Here is a 16,030-nt window from a genome sequence, read left to right as displayed (position 1 = left end):
GAAAAGTGATTATTTTGGATGCTATTTTCCTAAAGACCAAATATGGTGGTGCTCTAGTTTTTGCCACAGCTCAAGATCCGGTTCATCACCATTATCCGATAGCCTTTGCTGTAATCGATGGTGAAAAAGAGGATAGTTAGACGTGGTTTTTCAACACTTTGAAGTATGATAGTGAAGAGTTGGTATTTATTTCAGATAGAAATGTAAACCTGCTCAAGGTAGTGAGTGTGGTGTACGCGAGGTGTGAACATAGCCATTGTATCTACCATTTGTTGCAGAATGTGAAAACAAAAGTTGCAACCTGGCAGAGAGATGAAGCTGTTGCAAGTTTCAGAGAAATTGCTGTTATTTATACAATAGCCGAGTTCGAAGTACAATATCAAGATTTTAGGATGAGTTACCCTAAGGCAGCCGCATACCTTGATGAGTTTGCCAAAGTGAAAAATGGGCAAAGTTTTATTTTCCTGGATTAAAGTACAACATTGACACCAGCAATTCCATGGAGTCTATGAATGCTGTTTTTAAGGATGCAATGAAGTATGCGTTGCTACCTATGATTGATGCAATTGTTAAAAAATTTGCAGAATGGTTTAACAAACATAGGAAAGAATCTGCTGCTAGAACAAATGCACATAAACTAGTTCCTTTTGTGGAGAACTTAATACATAAAAGATGTGAGGTTGCGTGCAAGCTACCAGTGACTGAGCTAAACACCTTCCAGCTAGAGTACAATGTTATTGGTCGCGATGGGAAGAATTATGTGGTAGACTTGAGAAATAAGAGTTGCAGTTGCCGCTATTTTGACTTAGACAAGTACCCTTGTGTCCATGCAATAGCCGCTGCCATGAATTTATTGAAACAAAAAGGTAGAACAACGGAGGTACGTGATTTATATGATTTGTGCACCAACTATTACTTAGTAGAGTTCTGGATTTTGGGATATGTCAGGACGATTTATCCAGTGCCGCATAAGTCTGAGTGGACTGTTCCAAGTGACGAACAAGAGTTGTATGCATTACCTCCAAATTACAAAAAAGAAAATAAAAGGAAGAACTCAAGAAAGAAGAAAACGTGCATCTGGAGAACATCGCAGAAAGCATAAGCGAGTACTCGGAAGAAATTTAGATCGTTGGTTTGAGAGGTCTGAGGCCATCTTTATAGGGAGAACACGAGAGGTGTTCTTAGCCCATTAAAATTATAAATAGTGCAGAAGAACACCAAGATCAGTTCTTGATGTAGAACTGATCTTGGTCCAGATCTAAGCTGATGTGGCCAGCTGTGAATGGATACAATTTTTTGCAAACAATTTTTCACAAATTAAAAGAGGATTTGATTGAGAATATATGAAATAAATTTGGACATTAAACTATTTATTAATTAAATAAAATGTTTGTGTACTTTAATTAAGTAATATGTTTGTTTTTTTTTATCTTTAATGTTTTTTTTTGTTTCATAAAATTTTGATATTGTATTTTGAATTTTAGTAAAAGTTTTATAAGTTTGCAATTTAAATGTTATTTTTAAAGTTTTTATAAATGTAATATGTTTAAGACTATTATATTATTAAATCTTATGATCTTAAACATGTTCTCCCAATAACAAACTTCTTAACAAAAGATCTAAACTAATGATCTCACATTATTTTCATAATATTTTTACTCTAAGAACACCCAAAAGTGTTCCCCCAATAAAGATGCCCTGAGGGATGTAGCCAAGAACAAGTCGATATGAGTAGCCAAGATGAGGGAGGTAGCGAAGACGATGGTGTCGATAGCCAAGATGAACATTAGTTTAAATATTTTTGTAAAACTTGGTACAACTGATTTCATACTTGTAGAACTATGTATGACTTTGCTCCCATTCAGTTTGTACAACTTAGACCAACTAATGGTACAACTACGATCATATTCATATAAATCTTCATATTTACGTGTTTTTTGTGTGAACTAGGTTAAATAAGAGGGGTTATTGGGCAGGATAGCTCCCAATAAATTCACATTGTACAAAAATATATGTACAACTTAGAACAACTAGTACAACTACGACCATATTCGTATTCACTAGATAATGTTAAAAATGGGTGATATATGTTCATATTCACTAAGCTTATATGTGAAATATGTGATTAATCTTCTAAAACAAGCATAGTCAATTTTTTTTAATAGGATAATATTCATAAATTTCATTCTTGTACAATAAAGACCTTATACTTTTAAGATGCGTTTCTTCTTGCTATCTCCAATACATTACAAATCACATAAAACTGATGTTTTAATGTAAATTTTTTTAAAAAAACATTGAAAATGTAATCTAGATATATTTCACTTTTGGGTCCAACTAGAAATTACTAGGTTAATTCAATATAACTGATTATACACGAAATTAACAAAATGTACAGCCGTGTACAAGCAAATACAACTTGAAAACTAGGAACAACCGAGTGTATTTTTTGCGGCGCCACCTAGCAAACAACATCTCCTTTGTGGAGCCACCTGGCAGACAACATTGACGGGTCCTTTTTTGTTTGACCATAATTTTTTTTTTTTGAAATTTTTTGAAAATTTTGAGACCCTACCCAAAAATTTCAGATTTCCCCCAAAAATTTTAGATTTCCCCCAATACCCGGACCCTACCCAATTAAAACTTCGAAACCCACAAATCTCGCACATTAATTCCATTTATCCATTAGAAGATAGAAGAAGAGAGAGAGAGAGAGAGAGAGTGGATAGATCAAGAGGCTGAAGATTTCAGATTTGGGGGATTGAGAAGCAATTCGCAAGAGAAGATGAGTGTGAAACCCCAACCTTCAAATACACCAAAAGAACTCCGACGACTTGCGTAAAACTCTCTAATCAAACCTGACCTGAAGGAAAGAGAAAAGAGGGGTGAGTAAAACAAGTTTTACTCAGTGAGAACGATCCCGCCTGTCCACAGGACCGTCAACACAAAACTAAGCACACCAGCAAGCGCATACACAAAGTCTAAGAATAAGCTATAATCAAACATGCTTCCTCGACAACATATAACCTATATATTTCACTAAACACAAATCACATCTAAAACATCGAATCATGCCACCACACAATATCATATAACAACTTGTAACATATGCAGGCACCATTGACCATACATATCTTACTCATGTTGACACAAATGGTCATACATCCACTCTACTCATGCAGACACTAATGGTCATACATCCTTTTTCTTCATGCAGACACTAATGGTCATACATCCACATATGAATATCAAACACTCACGTAACACATATCTGTCATTAATAGACATATTATCACTAATCATCCTATATCATACAAACAATCAAACAACCTATCCCTAAACCAAGCATAACACGATTACGGTCAAAATAGTTTGGTGTTCAAAATCCACAGATCACACCCTCACCTGAATTTGAGCTGGTGAGAACTGGAAGGAAGAAGGATGGAGCAGCTAGCAACGATCTGAAACTTGCAGCAGAAGAAAAACAGTTCAACACGTATTAGGGTTTCTGGGTTTTGACAGAAGCAGATGATTCTTGACCGACAAGCAACCAACGCAGAAGCTAAGGGTTACCTTTTCTGGTGATAATGATAGCTCAAGTGGCTTCCCTAACACTCCTTCTATCTTTATCAACCGTCGAACTGACTTGAAGTGCTAAGATAACGCCGGAATTCTTCCACCAAAACCTCAAGTCGAAACTGAAAACTGATTCTTACACTTAGTTAATTTTTGGGTTCAGAAAACAATGGTTTTTCACCAACTTGCAACTTGAACTGCGAATGGAGTTTACCTCGTAATGAGGAACCGAAAGTTGCTACGTCTTCCTTGCAGCAGGATCTATCCAACAACACCAAAAGCGTGATCTGGGTCCTTCAGATCCAACGGAAAAAAGGTCGCCAATACCCCTACTTGACAATGTTTTTGAATTCCTCTTCTTCACCAAAACTAACTGTGGAACCATAAATTACAATCTCAGTAACCAATAGAGGCATACTCAATGGAATAGACCATATATCCATGAAAGATATGTCTTACCTTAATGAAACCGGTGTTAGATGGTGGAAACGCGACGATCAGCTAAACTTCTCCGTTTTCTCGATGGGAACACACAATACTACCATATATGTAACCTCCAACTTCAACTATGGGGAATGATTGAGGCTTAGAATCGATATTTTCTTATGATCTTTCAGGTTAAAATCAATGAAAGTGATGACAAAAAGCTGCGGTGACGAGAACGAAGCTGCGTACACATATATACACATACACACACTTTGGTATTTTTAATTAGAGAAGTTGGACTTTTATGGGCTGGATTTCTTTTCAACACAAACAGGAATTGGTCCACAACGTTGGATTGGGGTGTTACAATTCTCCCGCACTTAATTAGAATTCGTCCTTGAATTCATCATTCCTTGATGTACTTTGTTTTCTTTCTTAATGAGTTGAGATTTGAACACATAATTCTTGAAAAAAATTATGTTGTCCATTAAAGAATCGAGTAACAGATAATGTCTCAAACTCACTAGTTTTAAAGCTAAAAAAAATCAACCTCTTAGAATCCAATAAATGAGCTGGAAAACCGAAGGAAAGCTATTTTTTTTTTATCCGATATGCTTCAACATTTTACGGCCTTAACTCCTCATTTGTTCTTCTTCCATGCCATTAGTGGGTTTTTCGCCCTCTTGATTCCCCATAACAAATACATGAGCCCCTTGTGCTTGCCTCTTTGGTAATGGTAACAGTTCCTCTCCATCTCGATTATTTTGTTTTTGTCCCACCCATGACGTTCTACAGTTCCTTGCAACATGACCAGGACGTCCACATCGATGACAAGTATCTCGTCCTTCCAGACAGTCGGGCCTAGTATGTCCGGGTTTTCCACACGTGAAACACACTCCCATGTGTGCCAAGCACGCTCCAGAATGTGTCTTTCCACATGTGTCACACAATGGGGCTTGATTCCACATTCTCTCATCCTTTTGGTTGTTCAAAACTCGCTTTTGTGACTCCCTTCCCTTAGTTTCCCTTAGCTGAGTATTCCTTAGGTCATTAGCTTCCTCCTCAAGTCCCCTCTCCACTGTAGCGGCCTGCTCAACAAGCTCAACCATGCTAGTACAACCTCGAACAGAGCAATGGTTACGAATATCAGCCCTCAATCCCCTCATAAATCTGCGAATCAATTCCTGCTCACTATACTCTCTCCCAATAAACCTCCTTAGACGAGTGAACTCAGCATCATACCCTCTAACAATCATCATACCCTGACGAAGCTCCAGAAACTCACATTCCAGCTGGTCCATAGCTTCCTGAGGAAAATACTTTTTATTAAATTCCTCCAAGAAATCCTCCCAAGTAGGCACATAACCAACAGGTAAGCTCCTCTCAACATTCCTCCACCAATTGTCTGCATCTCCACGCAAGTAATGCACTGCAAGATCCGTCCTAAACTCCACCGGACATCTAGCTGACCTGAGATTCTTCTCCAACATCTGCTTCCAATCATCAGCCCTAACCTGATCATTTCCACCATTGAAATACTCTGTGTTCACATTACCCATGAGCTTCATTGTCTCAAAATAAGAAAACTGAAATCCTGCTGGTGGCTGAGGTGGAGCAACCGGGGGTGCAGGTGGTGGCTGGCGAGGTGCAGGAGCTGGTGGTGGGGGTGCATAAACAGGTCGATCCAAAATCTCTCGCATCATGTTCCGGAGCTCTTGCATCTCTGCACGAGTTGCAGCAATCTCTTCTGCATGAGCGGCAACAGGATTTTCTCCTACTTGTGGCTGACCTTGCTCATTAGCTGGTGAATCACCACCTTGGTTTCCTCTGGGATTTGCAGGACGCCTTCCTCTTCTATTTGGTGCCATTCTCTGTTCAAACAAGATCCAACATAAGAACCATTCTGAAACTGAAACTTTACACGAATTCTAAACGCAAGTCTCGCTCTTTGGTGTTTTTTTTTTTTTTTTTTAAATCCCCAAGCCCCCTTTTCTCAAATGTTGAAAACTTTTTCTTAGAAAAACTTTTTTTTTCTCTTTTTTTTTAAAAAAAAAATCGTTTTAACCATTTTTTTTTAACAAATAACTTAGCCTTCCGGGTCAGCACCGGCTTGACTTTAACCTCCGCTCTGATACCAAAAATGTGAAACCCCAACCCTCAAATACACCAAAAGAACTCCGACGACTTGCGTAAAACTCTCTAATCAAACCTGACCTGAAGGAAAGAGAAAAGAGGGGTGAGTAAAACAAGTTTTACTCAGTGAGAACGATCCCGCCTGTCCACAGGACTGTCAACACAAAACTAAGCACACCAGCAAGCGCATACACAAAGTCTAAGAATAAGCTATAATCAAACATGCTTCCTCGACAACATATAACCTATATATTTCACTAAACACAACTCACATCTAAAACATCGAATCATGCCACCACACAATATCATATAACAACTTGTAACATATGCAGGCACCATTGACCATACATATCTTACTCATGTTGACACAAATGGTCATACATCCACTCTACTCATGCAGACACTAATGGTCATACATCCTTTTTCTTCATGCAGACACTAATGGTCATACATCCACATATGAATATCAAACACTCACGTAACACATATCTGTCATTAATAGACATATTATCACTAATCATCCTATATCATACAAACAATCAAACAACCTATCCCTAAACCAAGCATAACACGATTACGGTCAAAATAGTTTGGTGTTCAAAATCCACAGATCACACCCTCACCTGAATTTGAGCTGGTGAGAACTGGAAGGAAGAAGGATGGAGCAGCTAGCAACAATCTGAAACTTGCAGCAGAAGAAAAACAGTTCAACACGTATTAGGGTTTCTGGGTTTTGACAGAAGCAGATGATTCTTGACCGACAAGCAACCAACGCAGAAGCTAAGGGTTACCTTTTCTGGTGATAATGATAGCTCAGGTGGCTTCCCTAACACTCCTTATATCTTTATCAACCGTCGAACTGACTTGAAGTGCTAAGATAACGCCGGAATTCTTCCACCAAATCCTCAAGTCGAAACTGAAAACTGATTCTTACACTTGGTTAATTTCTGGGTTCAGAAAACAATGGTTTTTCACCAACTTGCAACTTGAACTGCGAATGGAGTTTACCTTGTAATGAGGAACCGAAAGTTGCTACGTCTTCCTTGCAGCAGGATCTATCCAACAACACCAAAAGCGTGATCTGGGTCCTTCAGATCCAACGGGAAACAGGTCGCCAATACCCCTACTTGACAATGTTTTTGAATTCCTCTTCTTCACCAAAACTAACTGTGGAACCATAAATTACAATCTCAGTAACCAATAGAGGCATATTCAATGGAATAGACCATATATCCATGAAAGATATGTCTTACCTTAATGAAACCGGTGTTAGATGGTGGAAACGCGACGATCAACTAAACTTCTCTGTTTTCTCGATGGGAACACACAATACTACCATATATGTAACCTCCAACTTCAACTATGGGGAATGATTGAGGCTTAGAATCGATATTTTCTTATGATCTTTCAGGTTAAAATCAATGAAAGTGATGACAAAAAGCTGCGGTGACGAGAACGAAGCTGCGTACACATATATACACATACACACACTTAGGTATTTTTAATTAGAGAAGTTGGGCTTTTATGGGCTGGATTTCTTTTCAACACAAACAGGAATTGGTCCACAACGTTGGATTGGGGTGTTACAATGAGTCATGTCTCTGCATCTTCGACTGGAACCTCTACCCGCGTAAGAGTTAGAGTTCCAGGAATTCCAAAGTTGTGTTGGTGTGGTGAGAACGTAGTTGAAAAAACATCTAGGACGAATGGGAATCCTTTTCGACGCTACTTTCGGTGTGCCTATGCTGCAACAAAGAAGATAATAGTTTCGGTTTTTTATGGACTTCTTGGTAATATTTATAATGTTTACAATTTTCAACTGTAGCTTGAGAACAGCGACCATGTGTTTAAGTGGGTAGATGAGGCGATGATAAACGAGATTGAACAATTGGATTTTCAAGTGGGTGTTCTTGAAGAATTGTTGAAGATGGAAAGGAACAGGAGCCTCGAGAGGAAGGAAACTAACAAAATGATGGGTATGGTACTAGTCTTATCTGGTTGTATTATCATGGTCGTGATTGGGAAATGGTGGGGTTGCTATTGACAGTGTCCAACTACGGACAATCAAAGACAACTATATGCATTTTCTTTGTCATTATCCAACTACGGACAATCAAAGACAACTATATGCATTTTCTTTGTCATTGTCCAACTACAAACAACTATATATGTATTTTCCTAGTCAACTAAAGATGATGTTAAATAAGTATTTTCTTCGGTCAATGATGTTTAAAATGTTTAATGATGTTTCCTAAGTATTTTCTTCAAATAATAATGTTTTCAAACTACTGTCCAACTACGTAAAACTAGGTTTTCCTTAACCAGTTGTACCAAATTTTTTCAAACTAACATAGTTATACAAAATAAAACACCAGTTGAACCAAGTTTTTCAAACTAACATAGTTTTCCAAAAGAAAATAAACACAGCAGTTCTACCCAGTTTTTCAAACTAACATAGTTATTCCAAAAAAACCAAAGTTGTACCAACATTTTCAAACTGACAGAGTTTTACAACAAAACAACACACCAGTTGTACCGAGTTTTTCAAACAAACATAGTTATACAAAATGAAAACCCAAGTTCTACCCAGTTTTACAAACATACATCACATTTTCTTGGTAAGCCCTCTCGTCATAACAGGACTCCTCCTTCTCTTGCTTACTTGCTGCACCTTTGTTGTAGCCATCTCTCCATCGTCTTAACCCACCTCTTCTGCTCCTTTTTTCATCTTTATCTTTCTCTTGTAAGTGTTCTTGATTTTGTTACTTGCCTCACCCTCTTCACCCACCTCTTTTCCATTATCACCCACCACCTCTTTACTCTCTTCACAATCCAATGGTTGTACCACCACTTCATCCTCAGCAACCCTTTTATCCTCAGCGACCCCTTTATCCTCAGCAACCCCTTCATCCTTAGAAACCTCTTCATCCTCACCCACATTCCCACAATCCGCTACATTCTTAGTAGCCTCATCAACCTCTTCATCCTCACCCACATCCCCACAATATGTTACATTCTCAGCAACCTCTTCATCCTCACCCACATCCCCACAATTCGCTACATTCTCAGCAACCTCTTTCAACTGTTTCACATTCTCTTCCACAATTTTCAATCTTGTATCCAGATAATCAAACTTCGCATTCATCTTCTCGAATCTACTATTCAACACTTTCAACAATCGGTTCTCTACCTCATCCAATCCATTATTCACCTTCTTCAGAGCCACCTTGGTTCGAGCAACCTTCTTCCGACCTTGCTTTGTTTGACCAATATTTTTCTGAGCCAAATTACCTGCATCTGGATTAGGCTGAATTGCTCGGCTAGCAACATCTGCTTTATGCATATTTTCAAAACATATTGTCTTCTTTTCCTTAACTAGACGCTTTGTCCAACCGTCTGCAATTGCATCATCCACATCGTTCCATCCACAATCGTGATCCATGATTTTCTTCATAAGAACTTTCTCATCGGGAGATGGATACATGATACTCTAAATCTCCTGTAAAAGTAAAGAATCATTTTTAAATATAACCATAATGCATCAATACTTAATACGTAATGTAATTTATATTTACAAATAGCTTACCGTAGTTGTACTAAGAGTATCATACAAATCTGATATTGAAAAACCTTTAAGATGACTTGGTTTGAACTTCCACTTACACATTCGAGGACACTCAGGATTTGCTTCTCAAACAATTTCTTGAAAATTGTTCTTCAGAGCTGGAATAGCTTCATACCCTAGAAGCTATTCACAACAGAAATCAATCAAATATTAGTTATAAATTAGTTATAAATTGATCTACAATAAAAAAGAAGAAGCTAGAGATGAATACTTTACCTCTAAAGAAGTAACAAAACTAGGAAACACCTTTTGTCGACCCACAACTCCTCCACATGAGTGCATAATATGAAAAAGGTCTTTCATATTAGCATCAAGTGCAAATCTCCCCCACAGGAATGATTTACACAATTCTAGGTCACCTACGGCTCGGTAAAAGAAACTCTCCACAGATGGTGCATCCTCTCCCGTTGTTTCCTTTCCTACTATGACCCTACATAAAAAAATAGAGGACTGCCATTCTTACACGGTCATCAGAAGATTTCTTCATTGACAGTAGCTTTGGCTCCAGCTCGTGAAACTGTACCGTTGCCCCTAGACAAAAATGCTTCCCAACAAACACATTACTACCCAAACTTTCATAGTAGGCTAGATATTCGTGACAATACAATCCAGACATGAGTGCCATTTCGGTGAGAGAGTACCGGATTGGAACCCTGTTCACAATAAACCAACACTCCTTTTTCTTATCTAAGCATGCTGTGCAAAGAAAAATCATCCACAGAGCCTGCATCTTATGGTTTGCATACCTATGCATATGGAAGAAATATTTGAACTGAGGATGCTCCGTAAACCATTTGAGCTCATCATCTGAAAGATGGCTCTGCAACAGTTTCACTGCTCTATGAATGTAGCACTTAGCTGATATCTTGAACAGTTTCATATATTCACTAGGTTTGAAGAACATGTCAAGTGGTTGTAAAACTTATGTTTCCTCATCAGAATCCTGCATTCAAAAACAAGTTATACCGAGTTATACTCAGTTGTACCTTTTACTTTCAGAAATTTCTAATGTACAAAATTATCCTAGTTATAACAAATCCTAGTGGGTTGTACCTTTTACTTACTAAAATGTCTAAAGGGGTCCAAAATCATCCTTGTTATACCAAATCCTACTCAATTGTACCTTTTACTTTTAGAAATGTACAACATCAAAATCATCCGAGTTATACCAAATCCTTTACTAAGTAATTCACATGTGGGTTCAGTTATATACCGTTGAATATTCTCCAGTGATGGAAGCTCCTTCAGTATCAACTTATGGATGCGATTCTTCTCTATCTTCATTAGCGATATCTGGTTCTGTAGATTTTGAATATTCACTTAGGACTGCGTTTTGTTTTTTAGCCATTCCTCCTTTCCACAAACCTACAAACAAACATGAACAAAAATGATTACATTAATTTCCGATTCTACAAAACAATCGACATGAAATCTTCATAGAATCGGCAATCTCGATGTAATAGTTAAACTCACGATCAACAACAAATCAATTCACCAACGAACCGTAACCGTAACCAATCGATCCGATGTTCATAGAAAGCACAGAATCAACATAGCTAGCTCTCAAGATGAGAGAAACCTAGCAAATACAGAACTATTTTTAGAGTTTTACAAGTTTTTCACAATTTCAGATTTTGCATAATGAAGAAGACGATGAACAGTTCCCTTTTAAGTCTTCAACAACTTCAGCTAGCTCCAATTGCAACCCTCCACGTAATTTCTCTTACTTCCACCAATAACCAAGCTCCATGTGTCTCTGTGCTACTGAATTACTGTATCAAATCTTCCCTGTTTGCAGAACCTTGACCTCAAGGTTCATGTAAACTTCCTTTGCACATTGATGCTTCCTCCACATTCTTAAGAGTCAAATTGATTGAAACCATTGTAACAGCTCTGACTTCTTAAAGTCAAGAGTGATGCAAGTTTGATTCCAGGGTCAAAGGTTTGGCTCTGTGTGACTTCAACCATTCGTTCTACTTTGGGACATTCCATTTGAACTAGTGGATCCACACACTGATACATCGCTGCAACCGTCTGGACCTTACTTCCAAGCTCGTAAACAACCAATCTCATGATGCAAAAGAGCTTCGTCCACTTGTCACTCTGTTCCCAAAACTTATATCGCCATTTGTGCTTGATTTGCAATGGCCCTTCACCAAATGTAATCAACTGTTGCAGGGCTTGTAAAGTTTGCCTCCGCAGTCCATATCGCCCTTGTACAACAGAACCTTGTTTTGGCCAGTCCCAATGGATTGCTTTAGCGGATAATCCCCCTGGTTCCCAAACACGCTCAGCCTTATGTGAATAAGTGAAGCATTTCTTTTCACTTATCTCGTCCCTCACTGATATATCTAGACCTGGCTGCAGTTTTTTAACAAACTCTTCTCTAACAAAACATTCAACTTGACAAACAGTAAGTTCACTACCATATCCATCCATGACAGTAAGGTGATGTTGTATAGCCCACATAGAAAACTTCTGAATAGGCTGGTCTGGTTGTTCCACCAAACAAGAGAATCTGGCCATCACACCACATATTAAATGAGTGATGAGATTGCTTCATTAATTTTCACAGAAGCTGGCTCTTCTTCCATCATAATCGACATTTGAAACAGCCACTTGAATCTGTCCGCCATTTCTTCTCCTGTTTCATTTAACCAATCCTCTGTGTGGATAATAGTTGCGAGAAGAGAAACCAAAAGAATCAAAACTTGCCCCACACAGCTTTGAACCCCACGGCCATATGCAAACCATAAACCTGAAAAATTAACTTCTGGAGGTCGTGGTGCTGAACCATAAGGAAAAACAAGCCATGTGTTGTGGAGTTTCACAACTCCTATCTCCATGACCTGAAAATCACCAACAACATGTGTAGGTAGTAATCTCCCGCGTTCCCACACATGATTAGCTCGTTTGACAAGAAACAACATATGCTTTTTACGCTCATAATCATAGATCTCTAACCCAAGCTTCCCTTCTTCTAGACCAACACCAGAGTACATAGTTAAAGTAACACGTTCCCGTTTCCAGTTCTGAGAATCTGGCGAAGAAAACATCTTTGTCCCATAGAGTCTATGCGCGGTCTTCTCAATTATACCACCAGAGTGCACTTTACTTATCCAATCCCACTTATCATGTACGCATAGTAACCCACCTGGCTTCCACACATGGTTAGCTTGAGATAAACTACGGATATGATCACAGATTCGTAATCTTGCTGGTGGTAACATAGTCACTTCATTGTCATGAACAAGCAATTTAGGGAGAAGCAACATACCAACCCTATGACCGGTGTGACTCTCATTCAAGTTTGTACCAACATTTGCTTCATGAATCCACAAATTTTCTTGTATCAATTCTCGTGGTGGTGACATGTCTTTGAACTTGAACCACCAAGTCTTAGGAAACGTTTTCCTTTTCCCATTTCTCAACAGTTTTTCTCCTAGTGGCATTGAATCAAACACTTGGGGTGCACCAGTAGTAGCATATTCAAGGTCAGAATTTAACTCAGAGTGATGTGTCCTCATAATAGCAAATGACAAATCATCATCAACATCCAGAGATTTAACGGGTTACCTATGGCTAAATTCCAATTGAGAGACTGATACCTTCTGCTTAAGAACTTGCGGAATCAAGTTAGGTTGCTGAACTGAATTTGTTGAATGATTCTCCCTTTGTTCTTGAATCCAGCCTTTCACTTCTCTTTCCTTCTCTGTACACATTTCACTCCTATCTTCACTTGAAGAATCTGTTTCACCAACCACTGATTTGGATCCAATTTTAACAATTGTTGAAATTGCCTTTGCGTTTGCTTCTGTTACAACCTCCATTTCAGTCAATTCTTTATCATTAGGAGATTGATCTTCATCAGATTCCATCATGAGAATACCTGAATTCTTGTGACGCAAATGGTGATCTGGAGTTTCTAGTTCATCGCAGAACATACAAAGTCCTTTGAACCATCTCTCGTTAAACTCTTCCCAGGAAATTCTCCGATGAAGCTTCTTTACTCGTATCCCTAACGATTCCGCTGTTTCACGAACAATAGCTTCATTCACCTTCATCTCCGCTCTTGACTCCGCCATGGATTCCGAGGATGACACAGCTCTAATACCTTTGTAACAGTTAAAATCACGATCAACAACAAATCAATTCACGAACGAACCGTAACCGTAACCAATCGATCCGATGTTCATAGAAAGCACAGAATCAACATAGCTAGTTCTCAAGATGAGAGAAACCTAGCAAATACAAAACTATTTTTAGAGTTTTACAAGTTTTTCACAATTTCAGATTTTGCATAATGAAGAAGACGATGAACAGTTCCTTTTTAAGTCTTCCACAACTTCAGCTAGCTCCAATTGCAACCCTCCACGTAATTTCTCTTACTTCCACCAATAACCAAGTTCCACGTGTCTCTATGCTACTGAATTACTGTATCACTCGACCACAACAAAAAAAGGTAAGAAGAGAAGAATAAGATCCAAATACCCAAAGAAATCGCCGATTAAGGATTTTGATTCTATTGAAAAGAAGGATTTTGAAATTGCCGGTTTCTCTTGGGGTTTTCTCTTCGACAACAACGATGTAGAAAAAAGAAAAACTTTTACTTTTCGAGTTTTTATCGACTTAACCCGATTTGAGTATTTTTGGATCTTTTTAACCCATTTAAACTGGTTGGATCGGTAATATATTTGATTTGTAAAGGACGCGAAAGTCTTTCCGTAATTTTTTGATTTAAAATAATTAATAACAAAATTCAGTTTAATAAGAAAAGCATCTGAGAATTTTTTTATGGAGAGTAGAGAGCTCCCGATATTAAAACCCACTTGAATCAATACTAGCAATAGACGCATGGTCACGTCTTTCCAGAAAAATTTTGTTTTGTAATCCGTACCAACTTTAGTAGCTCCACAGAGTCATCCGTACCAACTTTAGTAACATTTTGGCTGCTTGTTACAAAACCAGCTGCAACATCTTTATGGCCACACTTTCGTATAAGCTAAAATCTATTACATGACTTGATTCATTACTAGCAATAGACGCATGGTCACGTCTTTCCAGAACAATTTCGTCGTGCCATCCATACCAACTTTAGTAGCTTCGTAGAGTCATCCATACTAACTTTAGTAAATTTTGGCTGCTTGTTACGAAAATCAGCTGTAACATCTTTATGGTGACACTTATAAACTAAACTCAATAACTAGATTTGTTACGGAGGCTTTAGTCATTGATAGAGAAACACAATGTTGCCTACATCAACAAGAATACAAGATCATTGTATGATTAATGTGTATCAACTGAGACTAAGGAAAAGTCCGAGGATAAAAAATTAAGAAAGATTGCTTGCCAACCCAAAACTAAAAGATGGGTAATATGGAGAAATTGTGTTATGAATTGCAAACATGCTATTCATCCTCGCTTCTTCATGTATTTAATCGGTATTTTTCTTTCAGTTGGAGATGAAAACACAGAATTGGGAGATGTATTATGATTGAAATTATTTTTTAGGAACATATTTAATGTCTTACAGCTGTGTGTGTGATAATTTCCAAAACTTCAACTGTTAATACCTTAAAGTTCAAAGTCTTGATATATAAAAATATTAAATTGATTTTAGTTCTTTTTTACTTATTAAACTACTTAAATTCTTGACAAAAATTTAGCGAATTTTCATTCCATAGCCAAATGCTACTATTTATTGGTAAAAGATATGGATACAAATATTGTAAAGAACTTGTTTTTTTTCGTCACTTGTGTTCTCTTAAAGAACATGGATTTCACATGAGCTTTTAACACCATGTTAATTATTTTTCGATAAAACACACTATTTTACATGGTAAAATTATTATTATACATCACTATTTATTATCAGTTTTGCCACCACATGTTTTTGGCCAAACTTTTGCCAAAATTTTGTATGGCTATGATTTGAAACTGACGGGTTGCGGAAGAGTTTTTTTTTTTTTTTTTTTTCCCATAAAGCCACGGCCCTTATCTATCCACCAACACAAGTGCAGATTATTGATTGTGTTACAAAAACATAAATTCTAGCATAATACATTCATGGTGTCCCAACTATTCGGTCTTGGAAACTCATCATTCAAACTAAAAAAAGTCGTTATCAAATGAATAAGAAATTTAGTTTGAACATGAATGCTAGCTACACGTTTTACTTTTACTAAAAGAAGTAAAAAACATTATAACAAAGAACATTTGTTATTTGCCTTTAAAACAAAATAAATAACATCATGAGCATTCATTTATGTA

At 37.6% G+C, this 16,030-nt stretch overlaps 3 protein-coding genes and 1 pseudogene across 4 annotated transcripts; 2 read left to right on the top strand and 2 right to left on the bottom strand.

The window, feature by feature from the left end:
• The first annotated feature begins 499 nt into the window (after positions 1–499).
• LOC147918878 (uncharacterized) lies at positions 500–1,790 on the top strand. Its single transcript, XM_087503756.1, has 2 exons — positions 500–1,008; positions 1,694–1,790. Exons 1-2 carry the CDS (start codon positions 500–502, stop codon positions 1,788–1,790), a joined length of 606 nt encoding a protein of 201 aa, XP_087359882.1.
• A 2,677-nt stretch (positions 1,791–4,467) lies between these two features.
• On the bottom strand, positions 4,468–7,606 carry LOC147918877 (uncharacterized). 2 transcript variants are annotated; one of them, XM_087503359.1, is made up of 5 exons: positions 7,389–7,606; positions 7,144–7,302; positions 6,927–7,058; positions 6,759–6,814; positions 4,468–5,873 (listed from the first exon to the last, which is right to left on the bottom strand). In XM_087503359.1, the coding sequence occupies exon 5, from the start codon at positions 5,868–5,870 to the stop codon at positions 4,635–4,637; it is 1,236 nt and encodes a 411-aa protein (XP_087359485.1). In that variant the 5' UTR covers positions 5,871–5,873; positions 6,759–6,814; positions 6,927–7,058; positions 7,144–7,302; positions 7,389–7,606; the 3' UTR covers positions 4,468–4,634. The 2 variants fall into 2 exon arrangements, 1 of the variants encoding a protein (XP_087359485.1); XR_015592028.1 differs by lacking the exons at positions 4,468–5,873; positions 7,144–7,302; positions 7,389–7,606 and adding an exon at positions 6,142–6,216 and having other exon boundaries at positions 6,927–7,060.
• A 117-nt stretch (positions 7,607–7,723) lies between these two features.
• LOC104772549 (uncharacterized protein At4g04775-like) lies at positions 7,724–8,179 on the top strand. The gene is made up of 2 exons (XM_087503754.1): positions 7,724–7,906; positions 7,961–8,179. Exons 1-2 carry the CDS (start codon positions 7,724–7,726, stop codon positions 8,177–8,179), a joined length of 402 nt encoding a protein of 133 aa, XP_087359880.1.
• Positions 8,180–8,833: 654 nt separating this feature from the next.
• Positions 8,834–10,709, bottom strand: LOC109131196 (uncharacterized protein At3g43530-like; annotated as a pseudogene).
• Positions 10,710–16,030: the final 5,321 nt, after the last annotated feature.

This window comes from Camelina sativa, chromosome 20 (assembly GCF_030686135.1).
Source record: "Camelina sativa cultivar CO46 ecotype springtype chromosome 20, ASM3068613v1".
In the NCBI taxonomy this organism is placed as follows: Eukaryota; Viridiplantae; Streptophyta; class Magnoliopsida; order Brassicales; family Brassicaceae; genus Camelina; species Camelina sativa.
This window is presented reverse-complemented; position numbering and strand designations above follow the sequence as displayed.